This window comes from Suricata suricatta, chromosome 17 (genome assembly GCF_006229205.1).
Source record: "Suricata suricatta isolate VVHF042 chromosome 17, meerkat_22Aug2017_6uvM2_HiC, whole genome shotgun sequence".
Lineage (NCBI taxonomy): Eukaryota > Metazoa > Chordata > Mammalia > Carnivora > Herpestidae > Suricata > Suricata suricatta.
The window spans coordinates 22,142,544-22,157,622 of NC_043716.1; the positions used below are offsets into that span (position 1 = coordinate 22,142,544).

Genomic DNA, 15,079 nt, shown 5'->3' on the forward strand with positions numbered 1-15,079 from the left:
GCAGGGAAGAGTGAGGGACACAGATCAAGGGAGACTACTGAATACTGAAGATGAATCATGGACTGAAAAGGGAGGGAGGGGTGATGGTCATGGTGGGGGGCACTTGTGGGGAGAAGCACTGGGTGTTATATGGAAACCAAATTGACAATAAACGATTAAAAATAACGAAACAAAACAAAACAAAAATCACTCCCTTTGCTTGAAGGAGGAACAAGAGTGCTCTTTTTGTGGATTAGGCATTTTACAGACATCATTAGAACCTTTTGAGTTAGGTACGATCACATTTTATGGAAGCTTAGGAGATTAACTTGCTACTGTGCCAAGAAAGAAAAAAAGTAAGTGGCATAGTTAAAATGACAAGCCAGGATGTGTGGGTCCTCGGCTTGTTATTGAACTTCTCCATTGATATTACTAGCTGGATGGTATTGGACAAGTCACCTAACCTCTCTGAACCTCATTTTATTAGGATAATAATTTCCATTTTGGCGAACTGTTGAGGTGATCAAAGTAAAGTAGCTTGCACAATGCCTTAATATAGCACTCATTCATGGAAGGCCACTGCTTTCTTAATACCATCACTTCATGCATTCTCCTAAGGGTCCCACTATGTGGTTTCCAGCAAGTAAAGAGCAGCTCAGTGTCATAGCTTCTTTTCTTGTCTTCCTCCCAACCCTTCTTGTGCTCATTCATTTTCTCCTTGGCACTGACTCGGGGCACCATCCTTTATTCTATATTTATTGTCCAGTTCCATGTGAGAGCACCAAACGTCCTGGCCAAGCCACCTTCCCCCTTACTAGCCTACCCTTCTGCAGCCCTGGGCCCCTTTGCTGGGAGGGATGTGAAGACTTGTACCCAAGGAGCTTGTTTCTTAGAAGTTATTAGAGGCAGGCAGGCAGGTGCCCTCCTGCCATGTTTGCTTTGGAGATGTCAAAGCAGCTTAGGTCAGAGCACCGATAAGAAAAGTAGATATTAAGTTTTATCTTTTCATCCTCCTTCCCTCCATCCTCTTTGCCTCCTTTGCCTCCTTAAATGTCAGAAGTTAACCCTGAGTTAATACTGACCCTCAATTCATGACCCTTTACCATCATCAGCTGAGATCAGGTCACCATTGAATTTTATTGTTTTCTTCTTTTATCCTACAAATGTGTGCCCACTCTCCTTGCCCCAGGGACACTTGCTCTGATGTATTCAATGTGTACCTTTGTTTAGATGTGTATTCTTGAGCACTAAATAATGCTTTGTGGGATTTTAATGTACATAGATTATGAAGTGTGATAAATCTCAATGTGTCCTCTTTTAAACAACTCAACAGTGGCTGGATAGAATTCCAGTGTGTTGAATTTTACTGCTTCTCACTTTCCATTGGATGCATACACTTTTCTGTTCTGCATTGTTTCCAATTTTTTTTTGTTTATTTGTTTATTTTGAGTGTGAGAGAGTGCAGGGGAGGGGGAGAGAGAGATAGGAAGACAGAGAGAATCCCAAGCAGTCTCTCTGATGCAGGGCTCAATCTCACAAACATGAAATCATGATCTGAGCTGAAATCAAGAGTCCAATGCTTAACTGACTGAGCCAACTAGGTACCCCTGTTTAGTACAATTCCTAGGGATAAACTCTGGGTTATGACTGAGAGGACCTTAATGTTACCCTCAGCTTTACCAAATCTTAGGTTCTTTCTGCCTGTAATCCCCTGGCCTCTTCTTCTTAGAGCCTTTACTTTAGAAAATTTGAAATTGTAAAGTCACTCCTTCTTTGAAATATATAAAAATCTTCTCCCAGACTCTTGCCAGTTTTACTATCCTGGTAGGACCAAGTCTCAGAGACCTATAAGCCATTGCTTTGAAATGTAATCATCAAGGAAGACAGCACCCCTATATTCCAGTCTCTGTGGGACAGTGGGAGCCTAACTTCAATAGGTGCCAAATACTGAGGGCCTAATCACAGAGAAGCACCTACAAACACAGGAATAACTCAATGTGCTAAGTGCATCCCATAGATCCACTTCCCATTGAGGTCCTTCATTACTCTTCTTAGCTCACCCCAATGCTTCAGAATCCTCCTGCCCTTTGTTTCAATTGGACTTGAGTTCATTCTCTCCCCTTATTGTAACAGTCTTGCTCAACTTTGTCTAGGGCAAGTTTCTACTTTGACACTACAAGTCCCAGTGGTGGGAATGGGTAGGACAAAGGCATCTGTCCATAGCTGCTTGCTGACCCATCTCCAGGATTCCCACCCTCCTCTGACTCCTGCTCTCTCCACCTGCCACCCAGAGCCTAGAACTTCTACCTGGCTTCCTCCTGTGTGTGTCCAGAGTTCTGACCTCCTCTGCTATGTTTGATCTGTTCATGGCACTCTGTTCATTTTCCATCTTCCAGAAATTTGATGAAAACTCTAGACTCTTCATCTTTCTTCTTGCCATGCTATTTGGTTTCTTTAAAATTATTATTTCAGTGGGGTTTGGACAGGAGAAATTCTAAATTCAGGAGTTCTGTCTGCTACCTTGAGCTGAACATGCCATTGATTTCCAACCTGGCTCCAAGTGTTCTTTTTCTTTGTAAAGGGATCTTTGAACCCAAATTCTGGCCAAGCTAACACAAGCCTATCAAAATGTCAGAAAAAATAAACAATTACCCACCTCTACCAGCAATTAAATGAACTAATAGCAAAAGAAAATAATAATGGAAAATTCAGTTTGCACTCCTTTCCTTAAAAAATGCTGATGTATGAACTTCCATAAGGCAAAAAGGAGTCCAAAACCCTCAGTGCAATACCAATTCCTCATATGATGGTGAGACACTAGAGCCACTTGCAGGTCTTTTACCCATATACTCATTTCTTCTTTCCTTATTTTTGAGTAAGAGGGTGGGAAGACACATTGTGCAGCAATACATCATTTGGGCACAAAGCTAGGCTATGGAGAAAAAACTCATAGCAGTGTCCCCAACCCTCTTGTCCCATGGAGAAACATTATTGGACCAGTCACACCACTGGATGCACCATGGGGAGTGCTCCTGGAGAGATATTCTGCTCCTGAATTTCTTCACCAATTTATAGGGAAGTTAGGAGGGGGCATAATCAGAGCTGTCTGCACTGATCTTGCTGGGGATAAGAACATCTGGAGCTTAGATGCTGGTTGTCCAAGGGCGCTTGCACACCAACATAGGTATTATCCTAGAAAGTAAATATTTTAAGCTTTGTGGGTCATGCAAAGTCTCTGTCACATCTGTCCAGCTCTGTACTTATACAACAAAAACAGCCACAGGCAATGTGTAAATAGATGGACATGGCTGTGTTCCAATAAAACTCTATTTGCAAAAACAGGCAACAGGCTGGTGGCCCCTGCCTCCTTAGCTGGTATCTTGGTAAAATCCATCTCATTTTTTAGAGTGGAGATATGCTGCCTAGGTCATCATCAAAGGGTTTGCCACTCATAGTTCATCCATCCAGTACTAATTTGCCTCATGGAACTGATGGTCTTGTGAGGGAGAAAAACATTAAAGAAATTATCATGTACAATAAATATGTAATTAAAAATATAAGCACTATGAAGGATTAGTTCTGGGATTTTATGAAACAGTATGACTGGAGACCAAACTTACAGGAGGGGCTAATGCAAGTTTACTCTAAGGAAGAATCATTTAACAGTCCTAAAAGATGGGTGAGGGCTGGCCAGCTAAGGGTGGGTGGCATGGAAGAGGGAATACCGTACGCAAAAGCTGTGAGGCAGCACTGAGGATAGTGGATTTAAGGTAACAGAAGAAAATCAGTGTGGCTAGAGCACCAAAACCAGGTAGAAAGTGGCGCAGGGTGAGTCTCGGGGGTCAGGCAGGGGCTCCATTATGGGGAAAACTGGCAGGACATGCTGTAAGGGTTTTGGATTTTATTCCAGTTATAATGGGAAGCTTTTAGAGGATTTTCAGGTGGTTGCAGTGGAGAATGGAGGGGATGGGGGAAGAATGAAAGTGGAGAGCTCGAGTGGAGCATATTGTGGTCATCAGGGCAAGAGATAAATATGACTTGTGTTGGTATGAGTTTGTTCATGTCTGCAGGTGAAGTTTGTGTAGGAAGCTATTTGCAGCTATTTGAATTTTTAAATAAATATGATTTCAATAGAGCAACAAATTAAAAAATTGGTTTCCCATAAGCCTTTTGCTTTACTAATTCTACTTATAAAGTTAGCAGAATTTAAGAGGTCCCTGATTAATGCTTAATCAAATGGGATAGACGGCTCTCAAACAATACGTCCCATTTACCAGCTTTGTTACTTAATTTTTGTTAACATTTTAAGCTACTTTTATTAATTTAATATATTGAATTTTTAAAAGTACTCTGCATGCCTGATCCAACTCCCAGAAACTTCCAAAGCGTTTCACTCCTGTAAGTAACATATTAAACTTAGAAATACAGAAAAATCAAGTTGTGTTAAACATTCTAATATTCTCCACTAACTCAGCCAAATTTTTTCACCTCCTACCTCAAAATTACAAGTACAAAATAAATGATTTATTTTTTTAACGGTTTTTTAAAAATTTAAATTTTTAAAAATTTTTAAAAATCACAGAGAGAGGGAGATACAGAATCCAAAACAGGCTCCAGGCTCTGAGTTAGCTGGCAACACAGAGCCTGATGTGGGGCTCGAACCCACGAATCGTGAGATCATGACCTGAGCCGAAGCCTGACACTTAACTGACTGAGCCACCCAGGCGCCCCCAAAATAAATGATTTAATTACACATTTTATATTGGAATCACAAGGATAATCTGTAATGGACCCCAATATTCCTAGTTAAAAGTATATTATAAACACTTAACTTCCAAATAATATGGATGATTCCAATTATTATAAATGTATTTCTAATCTTTGCAGTATTGAGTATTAATTTTTGTGCTTGATTTTCAGATTTCTATCTATATTTTTTAATGATAACCATCCTGTGGCTTGTCCACTAAGGTAAGATTACTTGGCCAGTTATTTACAGTCTTTACCAGATTGCTGACCGAGCAGTGGGGGTTGCTTATGGCAAAAAAGACTTGAGACCTGGGCTTGCACACTTCAGGGGTGACTCCACTCCACCATGACTGGGCCCATGGAGCTCTATTTTCATAATCAAGGTGACAAGAGGAGCCTAGGAGTTCACTTCCTTTAAAATGGGTTGGTGGCTTCTAGGTTAAAAAATATATATATTTATGTTTTTATTTTATTTTTTTAAAATTTTTATTAATGTTTTATTTATTTTTGATAGAGAGAGACAGAGCATGTGAGGGGGAAGGGCAAAGAGAGAAGGAGACACAGAACCGGAAGCAGGCTCCAGGCTCTGAGCTAGCCGTCAACACAGAGCCTGATGCGGGACTCGAACCCAGGAACGTGAGATCTGACCTGAGCCGAAGCCGGAGGTTTAACCGACTGAGCTACCCAGGTGTCCCTTTATGTTTTTATTTTAACATTTATTCATTTTCGAGAGACAGAGAGAGACAGAGTGTGAGTGGGGGAGGGGCAGAGAGACAGAGAGAGGGAGATATAGAATCCAAAGCAGGCTCCAGGCTCTGAAGCTGTTAGCACAGAGCCCAGTGCAGGGCTTGAACTCATGAACTGTGAGATCATGACCTGAGCCGAAGTCAGATGGTTAGCCAGCTGAACCACCCAGGCGCCCCATTCTAGGTTCTAATTATATCCTCAAATGATTCTTCTGTGTTATTGTGTAGACAGAAGCCAGCACCTTTACTTACAGTGTAGCAAACATTCCTCATAGCTAGGCTAGGTTTTGTCATTTCTTTAGTTCTTTAGGACATTTACTACCGTCCTCTCTGACACTAAAGATGTTTTAAATTTTTTATATTTTTTTGAGAGAGAGTGAGAGTGTGTGAGTGGGGCAGAGAGAGAAGGAGAGAGAGAATCCCAAGCAGCCTCCATGATGTCAGCACAGAGCCCAGTGTGGGGCTTGATCTCACAACCTATGAGAACATGACCTAAGCTGAAACCAAGAATTGGAACCTAAACTGACTCAGCTGCCCAGGCGCAACTGGCACTAAAGATGCTTTAATCCCTGCCCATTGTTCTTTTAGATACTTTTGTAATTCTTTTCTCTGATCTGTGAAGAAGGAATTTTGTATTCCCTGCTAAGGCAATGGCTGGCTTTCTTTAGCAATTTCTTTCTGTATAATTGAATTCTGAATTTTCATGATCTTCTTGACTGGGCACCACTCTCAGATGCATGATTGGATTCTGTATACTTGCCAAACCCTCATCTGCTTCTGAGGCACATCATGAGGTCATGCCAATGAGGGTTGTGATTGGGATGGTGATAAGGGAACCGAAGTAGATGGATTTGAGAGGGATTTTGCAGAGCGAAGAGATCTGTTCACTGATTGGAATGGAGGGTGGTGGTGATGAGGGTGAAGGTTTTTAAGGTTGACTCTCTGTTTTCAGCTTTAGTAGCTTGGAGAATGGAGATTCTGTTTCCTAAAAAGCGAGACATGAAAAAGGAACACATCACATGGCAGTTGTAGTTCCACATTTACAGGCCACTCAGTATCCATCTCAGCTCCCTGCAGAGCCAAGCATCCCAGATAACTAAAGAGCCACACCTGAATGGCAGCAAGACTGAACTGCCTTTGTGCTCTATTTTCTGGAACCTCTTCTGTGAGGATCATTAGCTGGTATCCCCCAGCTGGAAACAAGTGCTCTTCAAGAGAGAGTTGTTCCAAAAATTCTCTTGGTAGCCCTTTCCTCTTAAGGCTTGTTTTTGAGCCTGAGTGACTCCATCCATCTATCCATCCATCCATCCATCCATCCATCCATCCATCCATCCATCCATCCATTTGTTCAATAGTGCCTTGTCTGTACCAGGTCCTCTCTAGGCACTGAGGGTAGAACAAAATCTGACCCCTCATGAAACTCCCATTCCAAGAAGGTAAAGACAAAAAGAAGGAAGTGTGTGTGTGTGTGTGTGTGTGTGTGTGTGTGTGTGTGTGTGTGTAAGAGAGAGAGAGAAAAAGACAGAGACAGAGACAGAGTAAGAGAGAAATGGAATATAATATAGAATGTTCAAGGAAGGCCTTCCTGATAAGTTGGCATTTGAGCATGACCTGAACGAAGCTGACCAGAAGTGGAGCATGAGTATTCTAGCAGAGGGAACAGGTACAAAACCCTGGGGGCTGGATCCTGCCCGTTATGTTTGGGGAACCACAAGGAAGGCATTGAAGCGGAATGGAGAATCAAGGGAGAAAGTAAGAGATGAGATCAGGTGGTGTGGGGGCTGGTGGGCAAATCATTCAGGATCTTGTAGACATTGTAAGGACTTTGATTTTGACTCTGAGATAGAAAACCATTGGCGGGGGTGGGGGGTTGGAGTTTGAGCAGGAGAATGGAGTGACCTGACAAGTTTGTGAAAAGTATCATTGGATGTTCCATTGAGATTACAAATATGGAGAGTCTTCAGAGGCCACACTAGTCTTCTTGGTGAAAGATGGTGGGTGGTGGAATAGCAGTGGAGGTGGCAGTGAGTGCTCAGGTTTGGGATGTATGAAGTACAAGATACGTGAGGTGGGAAAGAAAGAATCACAGACTACTACAGGACTTTGTTCAGAGCCACTGGAAGGATGGAGCTGCCATTTACTGTGATGGAAAGACAAAGGAGGAGCAGATCTGGGGACATTCTGGAATTTAGTTTGGACCAGATAATTTTGAGAAGATATTAGACAGCTAAGTGGAGACATCTGGGCTGGAGAAGTATAATTTTGGAACACGGCAGAATATAGGGGAATATGGAAGCTATGAGTCTAGCTGAGATCACCTAGAGAGAGGATGGATCGAGAAGAGTTAGGAGGACTGTGCCCTAAATGGACTTTATAGTAAAACAGAAGTAATGAGCTCGACACCACAGGGAAAGGGGCATAGTTAAATGATGTTGTGTATGTAGCACTTGGCACAACTCTTGGCACATAGTAGGTGCTTTCCAAGCTCCTTACTTACCCCCTATAGGCAGACAGGTTCACTTCACTGGGGGGGGCAAGATGGCTGTGGTTACTTGGAGGACTATGAGTCCCATGTCTTTGTGTCTCCACTGCTCAATCTCCATCTACAGCCTATTTGTCTGGTATGGTCCTCTAGCATCAGAGCATCACTGTCCCTTTATCCACGCACTCTTTTCCATCCTTCTCAGTGCCCTTCCCACCTCCTCACTGATTCTTGTCCTTTGGCTTTGGGATTTGAGCTCCCTCAAAACTTTGATCACATTGTAGTGTGAGTGGAGATGCAGAGAATTGGTTTCCAGATAGGAACTGAGAGGAAACCCAGGTGCATTAGGGCTCTAAGGGTTGGAATTTGGAAGAGCGAGAAGCATTAAAGTGAGGAAATGAGACTTGATAGAGGAATATGAAGACACCTAAGACAGCCTGCTAATTTCCTACGTGACAGTGGAGGGGCCCCCCACCCCCCACCACTAAACTCATGGATGTACAGAGATCTATGATCTATGGTATCAAACAGTATCTTTCTTCTACAAGAGCTTAACATTGAGGCAGAAAGCCATGGTATGTCTTCTCCAAGACCTGAGTCTGGGGGGCATGGGCTGGACTACAGCGGCATGCCCAAGCCCCTTCTCTGATCTGTGTCTGGTGTAGCATGGCCAGGGTGGCATTAGCTTTGGCATCCCCAAGAGAAGAGCTGAGTACCTCCCACCTCCCTCCCTTTTACTCCTTGTACTGCACAGAGCTCTGCCACACCAGACAGCAGGGATAAGGGCCAAGGGAGCAACTGAAGAGATTGCAGGACCTTGGGTTTTGGGGTGAGCAGCTTTGGGTGTGGAGGAGAATGGGGTGTTATTTAACTAGGTCTGCAGGGGTGGTCAGAGAAGTAAATACTTAAATGGCAGAGGTGTGAGGAAGAGCTCTGAAGGAAGCATGAGCTGCAGCACCCCCTCACCCCTGCACGGACAGTGGGAATGATGAGTTGTGTTAGTTGTACACTTCAACTATCTACATGCAAACAAACTGTTTGTATTTTCATGCTCTTCCCATTACGTAAGGCCCTGAACTAGAGCTCCCTTGTTTTTGGTGCTCTTGATTCTAACTCTGCCCCCATCATCCTACTGTTTAGATTAGTTAGTCCTGGGGGCTGGGGGCACCTTGGTGGCTCAGTTCATTAAATGGCCAACTTCAGTTCAGGTGTTGATCTCGCAGTTAACGAGTTCAAGCCCCATGCCAGGCTCTGTGCTGACAGCTCAGAGCCTGGAGCCTGTTTTGGATTCTGTCTCTCTCTCTCTCTCTCTCTCTCTCTCTCTCTCTCTCTCTCTCTCTGCCCTTCCCCCACTTGTGCTCTGTCTCTGTCTCTCTGTCTCTCTCAAGAATTTGAAACATTAAAAACATTAATTTTTTAAAAAAAAATTAGTCTGAAAAGTCTAGAACAGCACCTGATACATAGTAAATACTGTAGAAGTGTCTGTAAAAGAAAAGAAATAACCAGCTGTCTGTGAGAGAACCAGTGCAAACCACCAGGTTTTTTTTTTTTATGTTGCACACTTTTATTTCAACAGCTGGCTGCCTGCAAAGGGAAGACAGAGGCTCTCTAGGGGCCACGGTGTCATCAGGTCCCAGAGGGCGGTGTCAAAGAGAGAATTAGGGAAAATGGGATTTATCAGAGAATGGGAGCTTCAGTTTGGGCCAGGACAGCACCCGGGGACCATCTGGCTGGGTCGGGGAGGAAAGAGTGGGGCTCTGTGCCTCTTCTCAAGCTCCCTAGGCCATGCTGGCACCCGTCTTGTTGTCTAGGTATCTGACGTACTCCTGCACCCAGGCATCGCTGGGGTGGGCGCAGATCTGTCGCCTCATTCGTGTACGGAAGCTGTGGAATAAGATGGAGAAAGAGGAGAAACTGAGTCAGCAGGCCCAGAGGAGCCCATTCTCCGCTCAGTGTCAGCTTTCCCGCCCCCTTCTCTGCTGGATGAGGCCCCTGCAGAGAGAGCACCCCCCCACTCTCCGTGCTCCCCAGGAGTCAGTGAAGATACCACCCGTAGCCCCGTTTTCCTTCTGTCCTCTTCTTTCTCTGTGGTGGGCCCCAGAACTAGCTCCCACCGCCACCCTTGGACGCCCACCTCAGACTGGGAAGTTCTCAAGCTGCTGTTCAGCAGCTGCTTCCGGTGCTCCTCACCACTTCCCAGAAAGTCCTGAACCTCTGCTTTCCTCTCCTGGGCCCTGCTGGTTCTCACATTTGCATCCCTTTCCACCTTCAGGGCCACCGAACTTACACGATCCCTGGGCTGGAGCACTGGTCATGGGTTCTATAATAATCTGTCACAGACCGGAGTGGGACTTTCTTTCCGACGTAGGCGAAACAGCAGGCAGTGGGTTTTAATTGAGCTGATTCTGCAAAGTGGAGGGCCACGTAATGCTGGAAGCTTCTCCACACGCAGCTTAGACCTGTATCTCTATTGCCCAGATCATCAGAGGAGGAGACCAGACCAGAGCATCTGGTGGGGAGTGAGGGGTGGGAGGAGTAGGGCATGCCCTCTCCTTGGCCGCTGTTCTTCCTCCCCCTGCTAAACTATCCTCCAGTAGGGCCACCTGGCTCACTCAGTATGTAGGGCATGTGACTCTTGATCTCAGGGTCGTGAGTTTGAATCCCATGTTGGGCATAGAAATTACTTAAAAACAAAATTACCTTCCTCTAAAACCTCCCTTCCCTCCCTACTGCTGGACCCTTCTGACCTCTCTGTCTCTTAGACCTTCCCCGAGGGCTGGGATATGACTCTGGTCAAAGCATTTCTTTCTTTCTTTCTTTCTTTCTTTCTTTCTTTCTTTCTTTCTTTCTTTCTTTCTTTCTCTCTCTCTCTCTCTCTCTCTCTCTCTCTCTCTCTCTCTCTCTCTCTCCCTCTCTCCCTCCCTCCCTCCCTCCCTCTCTTTCTTCTTTTCTTACTCTTTCTTTCATGTTTGTTTATTTTTGAGAAAGAGAGAGAGAGAGAGAAAGTGGGGGGAGGGGACAGAGGATCCAAAGGGGGCTCTGTGCTGACAGCAGAGAGCCTGATAGGAGGCTCAAACTCAGAGCCGTGATATCATGACCTGATCTGAAGTCTTAAATCATAAATTACTCAAATTTTTCTTTTTAAAAAATTGAGATATAATTGACACACTATTTTCATGTTTTTAATAATACATGACCATAATAAACAATGAATCACTTTTCTGTGATAGAATTGTACTGAAAGTTTCAGTGCTTTTCTATAAAAAAAAAAAGTAAGGTAATAAATCGTGTCTTTAAATGTATAACAAGATTATATATTCAATAGCATGTCAAATGTTCTCTAGCAGATAGTCAATAATAGAAAATATAAGGGCTCCTGGGTGGCTCAGTTGGTTGAGTGTCCAGCTTCAGCTCAGGTCATGATCTCACAGTTCGTGAGTTCGAGCCCCACATCGGGCTCTATGTTGACAGCTAGCTCAGAGCCTGGAGCCTGTCTTCAGAGACTGTGTCTCCCTCTCTCTTTCTGTCCCTCCCGTGCTCACACCATCTCTCTCTCTCTCAAAAATAAATAAAACATTAAAAAACTAAAAAAAAAATGTGAAAAAAGGAAACATTAACACACAATAAAAGGCAAGAAATTTTATTTAAAAATTGAAAAAAACACTGCAGCTACTTAATATTTAAAATATTTGAAAGAGAGCATCTGGGTGGCTCAGTTGGTTGGGCATCTGACTGCGGGTCAGGTCATGATCTCACGGCTCATGTGTTCGAGTTCCCTATCGGGCTCTGTGCTGACAGCTCAGAGGGTGGAGCCTGATTTGGATTCTGTCTCCCTCTCTGTCTGTCCCTCCCCTCCCCCTCTCTTGGAAATAAACATTAAAACAAATTTTTAAAAATACTTAAAATTTATCATTCAAAAATGAAATTTTAAAACACAGAAAGCATTAATTGTCCTATTTGTAGTCTTTATCTTTGTTTTGTAACAAATATTGCAAACATAGAAACATTTTTCCCATTTTGCATTGCTGTTGGCCAAATTGTTCACAGTATGTCCAAATGCATCCTCAAGCTGGGTGTTCAAGGTTATAATCTTTCATACAAGTTCATTTCCTTTTTATTTTTATTTTTAAAAGTTTTTTTACATTTATTTATTTTTGAGAGACAGAGAGAGGCAGAGCACAAGTTGGGGAGGGGCAGAGAGGGAGGGAAACACAGAATCCAAAGCAGGCTCCAGGCTCCGAGCCATCAGCACAGAGCCCGATGTGGGGCTCGAACCCGCGGACCATGAGATCATGACCTGAGCCAAAGCCAGATGTTTAACTGAGCCACCCAGGGGCCCCAGTTCATTTCCTTTGTAAATAATGGGCATTTCTTGTCTATACTGACTTTGGTTTTTCCATTCAAATTAATACTGCTTTAGTTAATTTAGAGTTTTTATATGAATTAGCAAGTATTACTGGTTTCATGTCCTAGTATTCCACAACATTTACATATTTTCTCTTTGTATTTCTTCTGTGAAAGCATTTGTAAAGAACTAGAGCCTACAGCAATTATTCAAACACCAGACATTGTCAACATTATTGTTCAGATAAGAAAGTATTCACATCCCATAGCAAGAATCACTGATGAAATTGCCCATTGAAGGACTTATTTTGCTTTCAAAACTTGTTTCTTGAAACAGAAGTTATATGATTTGCCCTAAGTATATTGCATATATAAACCCATTAGCATTCACATAAGAGCAGACGGGGCCGTGAACACATACTTGTGACATGGCTACGCTTCTCCCATACATGCTCCTGTCCAGGCTCCCCAAAATGCTAATCTTAACTTTGAATTCTGTGTGTCGCATTTCCCATTCTTACTCTAGATGTCAATCTATTCTGTTAAGTCAGAACACCTCTATGTTGATTGTTAAGCTTTAATTCTTGCAGGAGAATTATAATACTTTCCCCCATTTTTCCAACTTCTCAACTGAGTTTTCTTGGAGCTTGGGATTTGGAAAAACACAACTTCTTAAGAAATGCTGGGAAGGAGTTGCCATATGGAATTGCTGGTGGATGCCCAGGGTGGGGCACACACAGCAGGGCAGGGCTGGTCCCCTCTTTCTGAGAAGATCCTCCTTCACAGGTCTTAAAGAATAATAGAAGGGATAGAAGGGAGAGGTTTGCAATGTTACGAGGAGCAGAGCCTTGGCTACAAAGCAGGAAAGCCACCACTTGTCCTTGTGTGACTCCAGACAGGACACTCACCCTTTCTGAACCTGTATCCTTAAAATAGCAAATATGGATGGGGCAGGCACTTTGTATTGACTTATATATGAGTGATTGTTACAATAAAGGCCTTACTACTCCTGCATAACAGATCAAGAATCTGAGGCTCAGGAGGCCTGAATGAGGCAGAGAAGGTCACAGAAGTTCACTGACTCACCAGTGCAGAGCTTCCAGACTGATGCTCGCTGGGAGCAGCGATGGTGTGTGCCTCTGTCCATCACTGTGGCAGTGAGAACTGGACTTACCAGAAAGCATTAAGGAGCTGTATAGCTAGTTGCAGTCAAAATTCCTGAAAAACTGACCATCAGGCCTTGGACTAGTAGGGATGCCAGATCAGAGTCCCAAGACTGAGTGTATTTCCATCTCTGATTTTGATTGAAATTCAGCTCTGGAGAGCAATTTCCTGGAAAATGTCCCCCTAGGATCCCTCTGCGCCCAGCCTCTTGCAGAGAGGCAACCATTTATTTATTTATTTATTTATTTATTTTTAACATTTATTTATTTTTAAGAGATAGAGCATGAATGGGGGAGGAGCAGAGAGAGAGGGAGGCACAGAATCTGAAGCAGGTTCCAGGCTCTGAGCTATCAGCACAGAGCCCGATGTGGGACTCGAACCCATGAACTGTGAAATCATGACCTGAGTCAAAGCTGTACACTTAACCAACTGAGCCACACAGGTGCCTCTAGCCCTGCTTTTTTCAGTCACCTGCTGACTTAGAGTATCCCACAGGTATTTATGAAGAGCTTACTTCATGCCAAGGTAGCTCTATGCAGTGAATACAACTAGACAAATCTTAAAGGGACTGGAAGAAGGCTGATATGGGGGGTCTCAGGCTTAAATGCCCCCGCAGGCCAGGTTGACAGCAGGTTGACATGGCTCTGGCAGTAGGGACTCCCAAGACCTGGGAGCTCACCCCCTATCTAAAGGGATGGTGCCCACCATCTCAGTTTCAATGTAAAGTGGAAACTTGGGGCTCATTTCTGGTAAGTCTTCTATACTTGCAAAATTAATGAGAAGTACAGATTTTTAAGTGCTTTCAATTTTTAAATGTTGGCAACCAATCAACGTGCTGTAAAACTCCATCTAAGATATGAAGACAGGTTGATCTTTTCTAGCTTCATCTCTCCCAGCCTATATTGATGTGTGGGCTCCCATGTATCTACAGCAAGGGGCTAAGCAGATAGATTGGAGGGTGCTGGATCAACTTATCTTTGCTAGGTACCCAAGGGTCAGGGAGGCTGAACTTAGAGGCAGGTTTTCCTTTCCCCAAAGGATGCAGAAGTGCCCCAACCGGGAATGGGGAGAGACCCTTGGTAAAGATGCTGTCTGTTTTGCAGGGACCCGCAGGCAGCCTATTCTGGACAACTCCCATTTCCTCCCTACAGCTCCCTGCCCTCAAACCACTGTGCTGTTTTTGTTCAGAGGAATGAGGGTCTCACCTTCATTGGCCTCAGAGCGGAGGGCGGCAACGATGAGGAGGAGAAAAGCCAGCGTGGTCAGACTGCCCCTCATCCTTCTGGCGTCTCATCAGCTGCAGAAGCAAGATGGGGCCGAGGACTCCTGGGTTCTCTGACTCTTTGAAATCTGGACTCTGACTCTCCTTTATAAGAGGTTGCTGGTCAGGAAGTCATGAGATAAAAAAAAAAAAAAAGTCCAAGATTGCATGGGAGTTCTGTTTCTTTGGAATTATGACTGGTGGTGACATATCTAAAATATGAGAACTGAGTCAACTTATTCAAAGAGAAGTAGAAGGCAGAGAATAACTTCAGGTTTCACATTTGGTTAACATCTGCAGGGTGGGCATTGGGGAAGCCCAGAGATGGAGGGCTTTGGGGTGTAAACTGGCCTC

The 15,079-nt window shown here is 43.9% G+C and overlaps 1 protein-coding gene across 2 annotated transcripts; it reads right to left on the reverse strand.

Moving 5' to 3' along the window:
* Positions 1 to 9,480: 9,480 nt before the first annotated feature.
* On the reverse strand, positions 9,481 to 14,822 carry LOC115281995 (regakine-1-like). Of its 2 annotated transcripts, XM_029927767.1 has the most exons (4): positions 14,670 to 14,822; positions 13,387 to 13,449; positions 10,244 to 10,361; positions 9,481 to 9,840 (listed from the first exon to the last, which is right to left on the reverse strand). In XM_029927767.1, exons 1-4 carry the CDS (start codon positions 14,740 to 14,742, stop codon positions 9,735 to 9,737), a joined length of 360 nt encoding a protein of 119 aa, XP_029783627.1. In that variant the 5' UTR covers positions 14,743 to 14,822; the 3' UTR covers positions 9,481 to 9,734. The 2 variants fall into 2 exon arrangements, with proteins under 2 accessions (XP_029783627.1, XP_029783630.1); XM_029927770.1 differs by lacking the exon at positions 13,387 to 13,449 and having other exon boundaries at positions 14,670 to 14,821.
* Positions 14,823 to 15,079: the final 257 nt, after the last annotated feature.

What these genes read in the sequence shown, in the direction of transcription:
- LOC115281995 (XM_029927767.1), bottom strand. Translation starts at nt 14,742, where the DNA reads ATGAGGGGCAGTCTGACCACGCTGGCTTTTCTCCTCCTCATCGTTGCC. An exon ending in CCGCTCTGAGGCCAATGAAG is followed by an intron (nt 13,450 to 14,669) that starts GTGAGACCCTCA and finishes TCACTGCCACAG; the next exon opens with TGATGGACAGAGGCACACAC. An exon ending in AGTCTGGAAGCTCTGCACTG is followed by an intron (nt 10,362 to 13,386) that starts GTGAGTCAGTGA and finishes TCCACTTTGCAG; the next exon opens with AATCAGCTCAATTAAAACCC.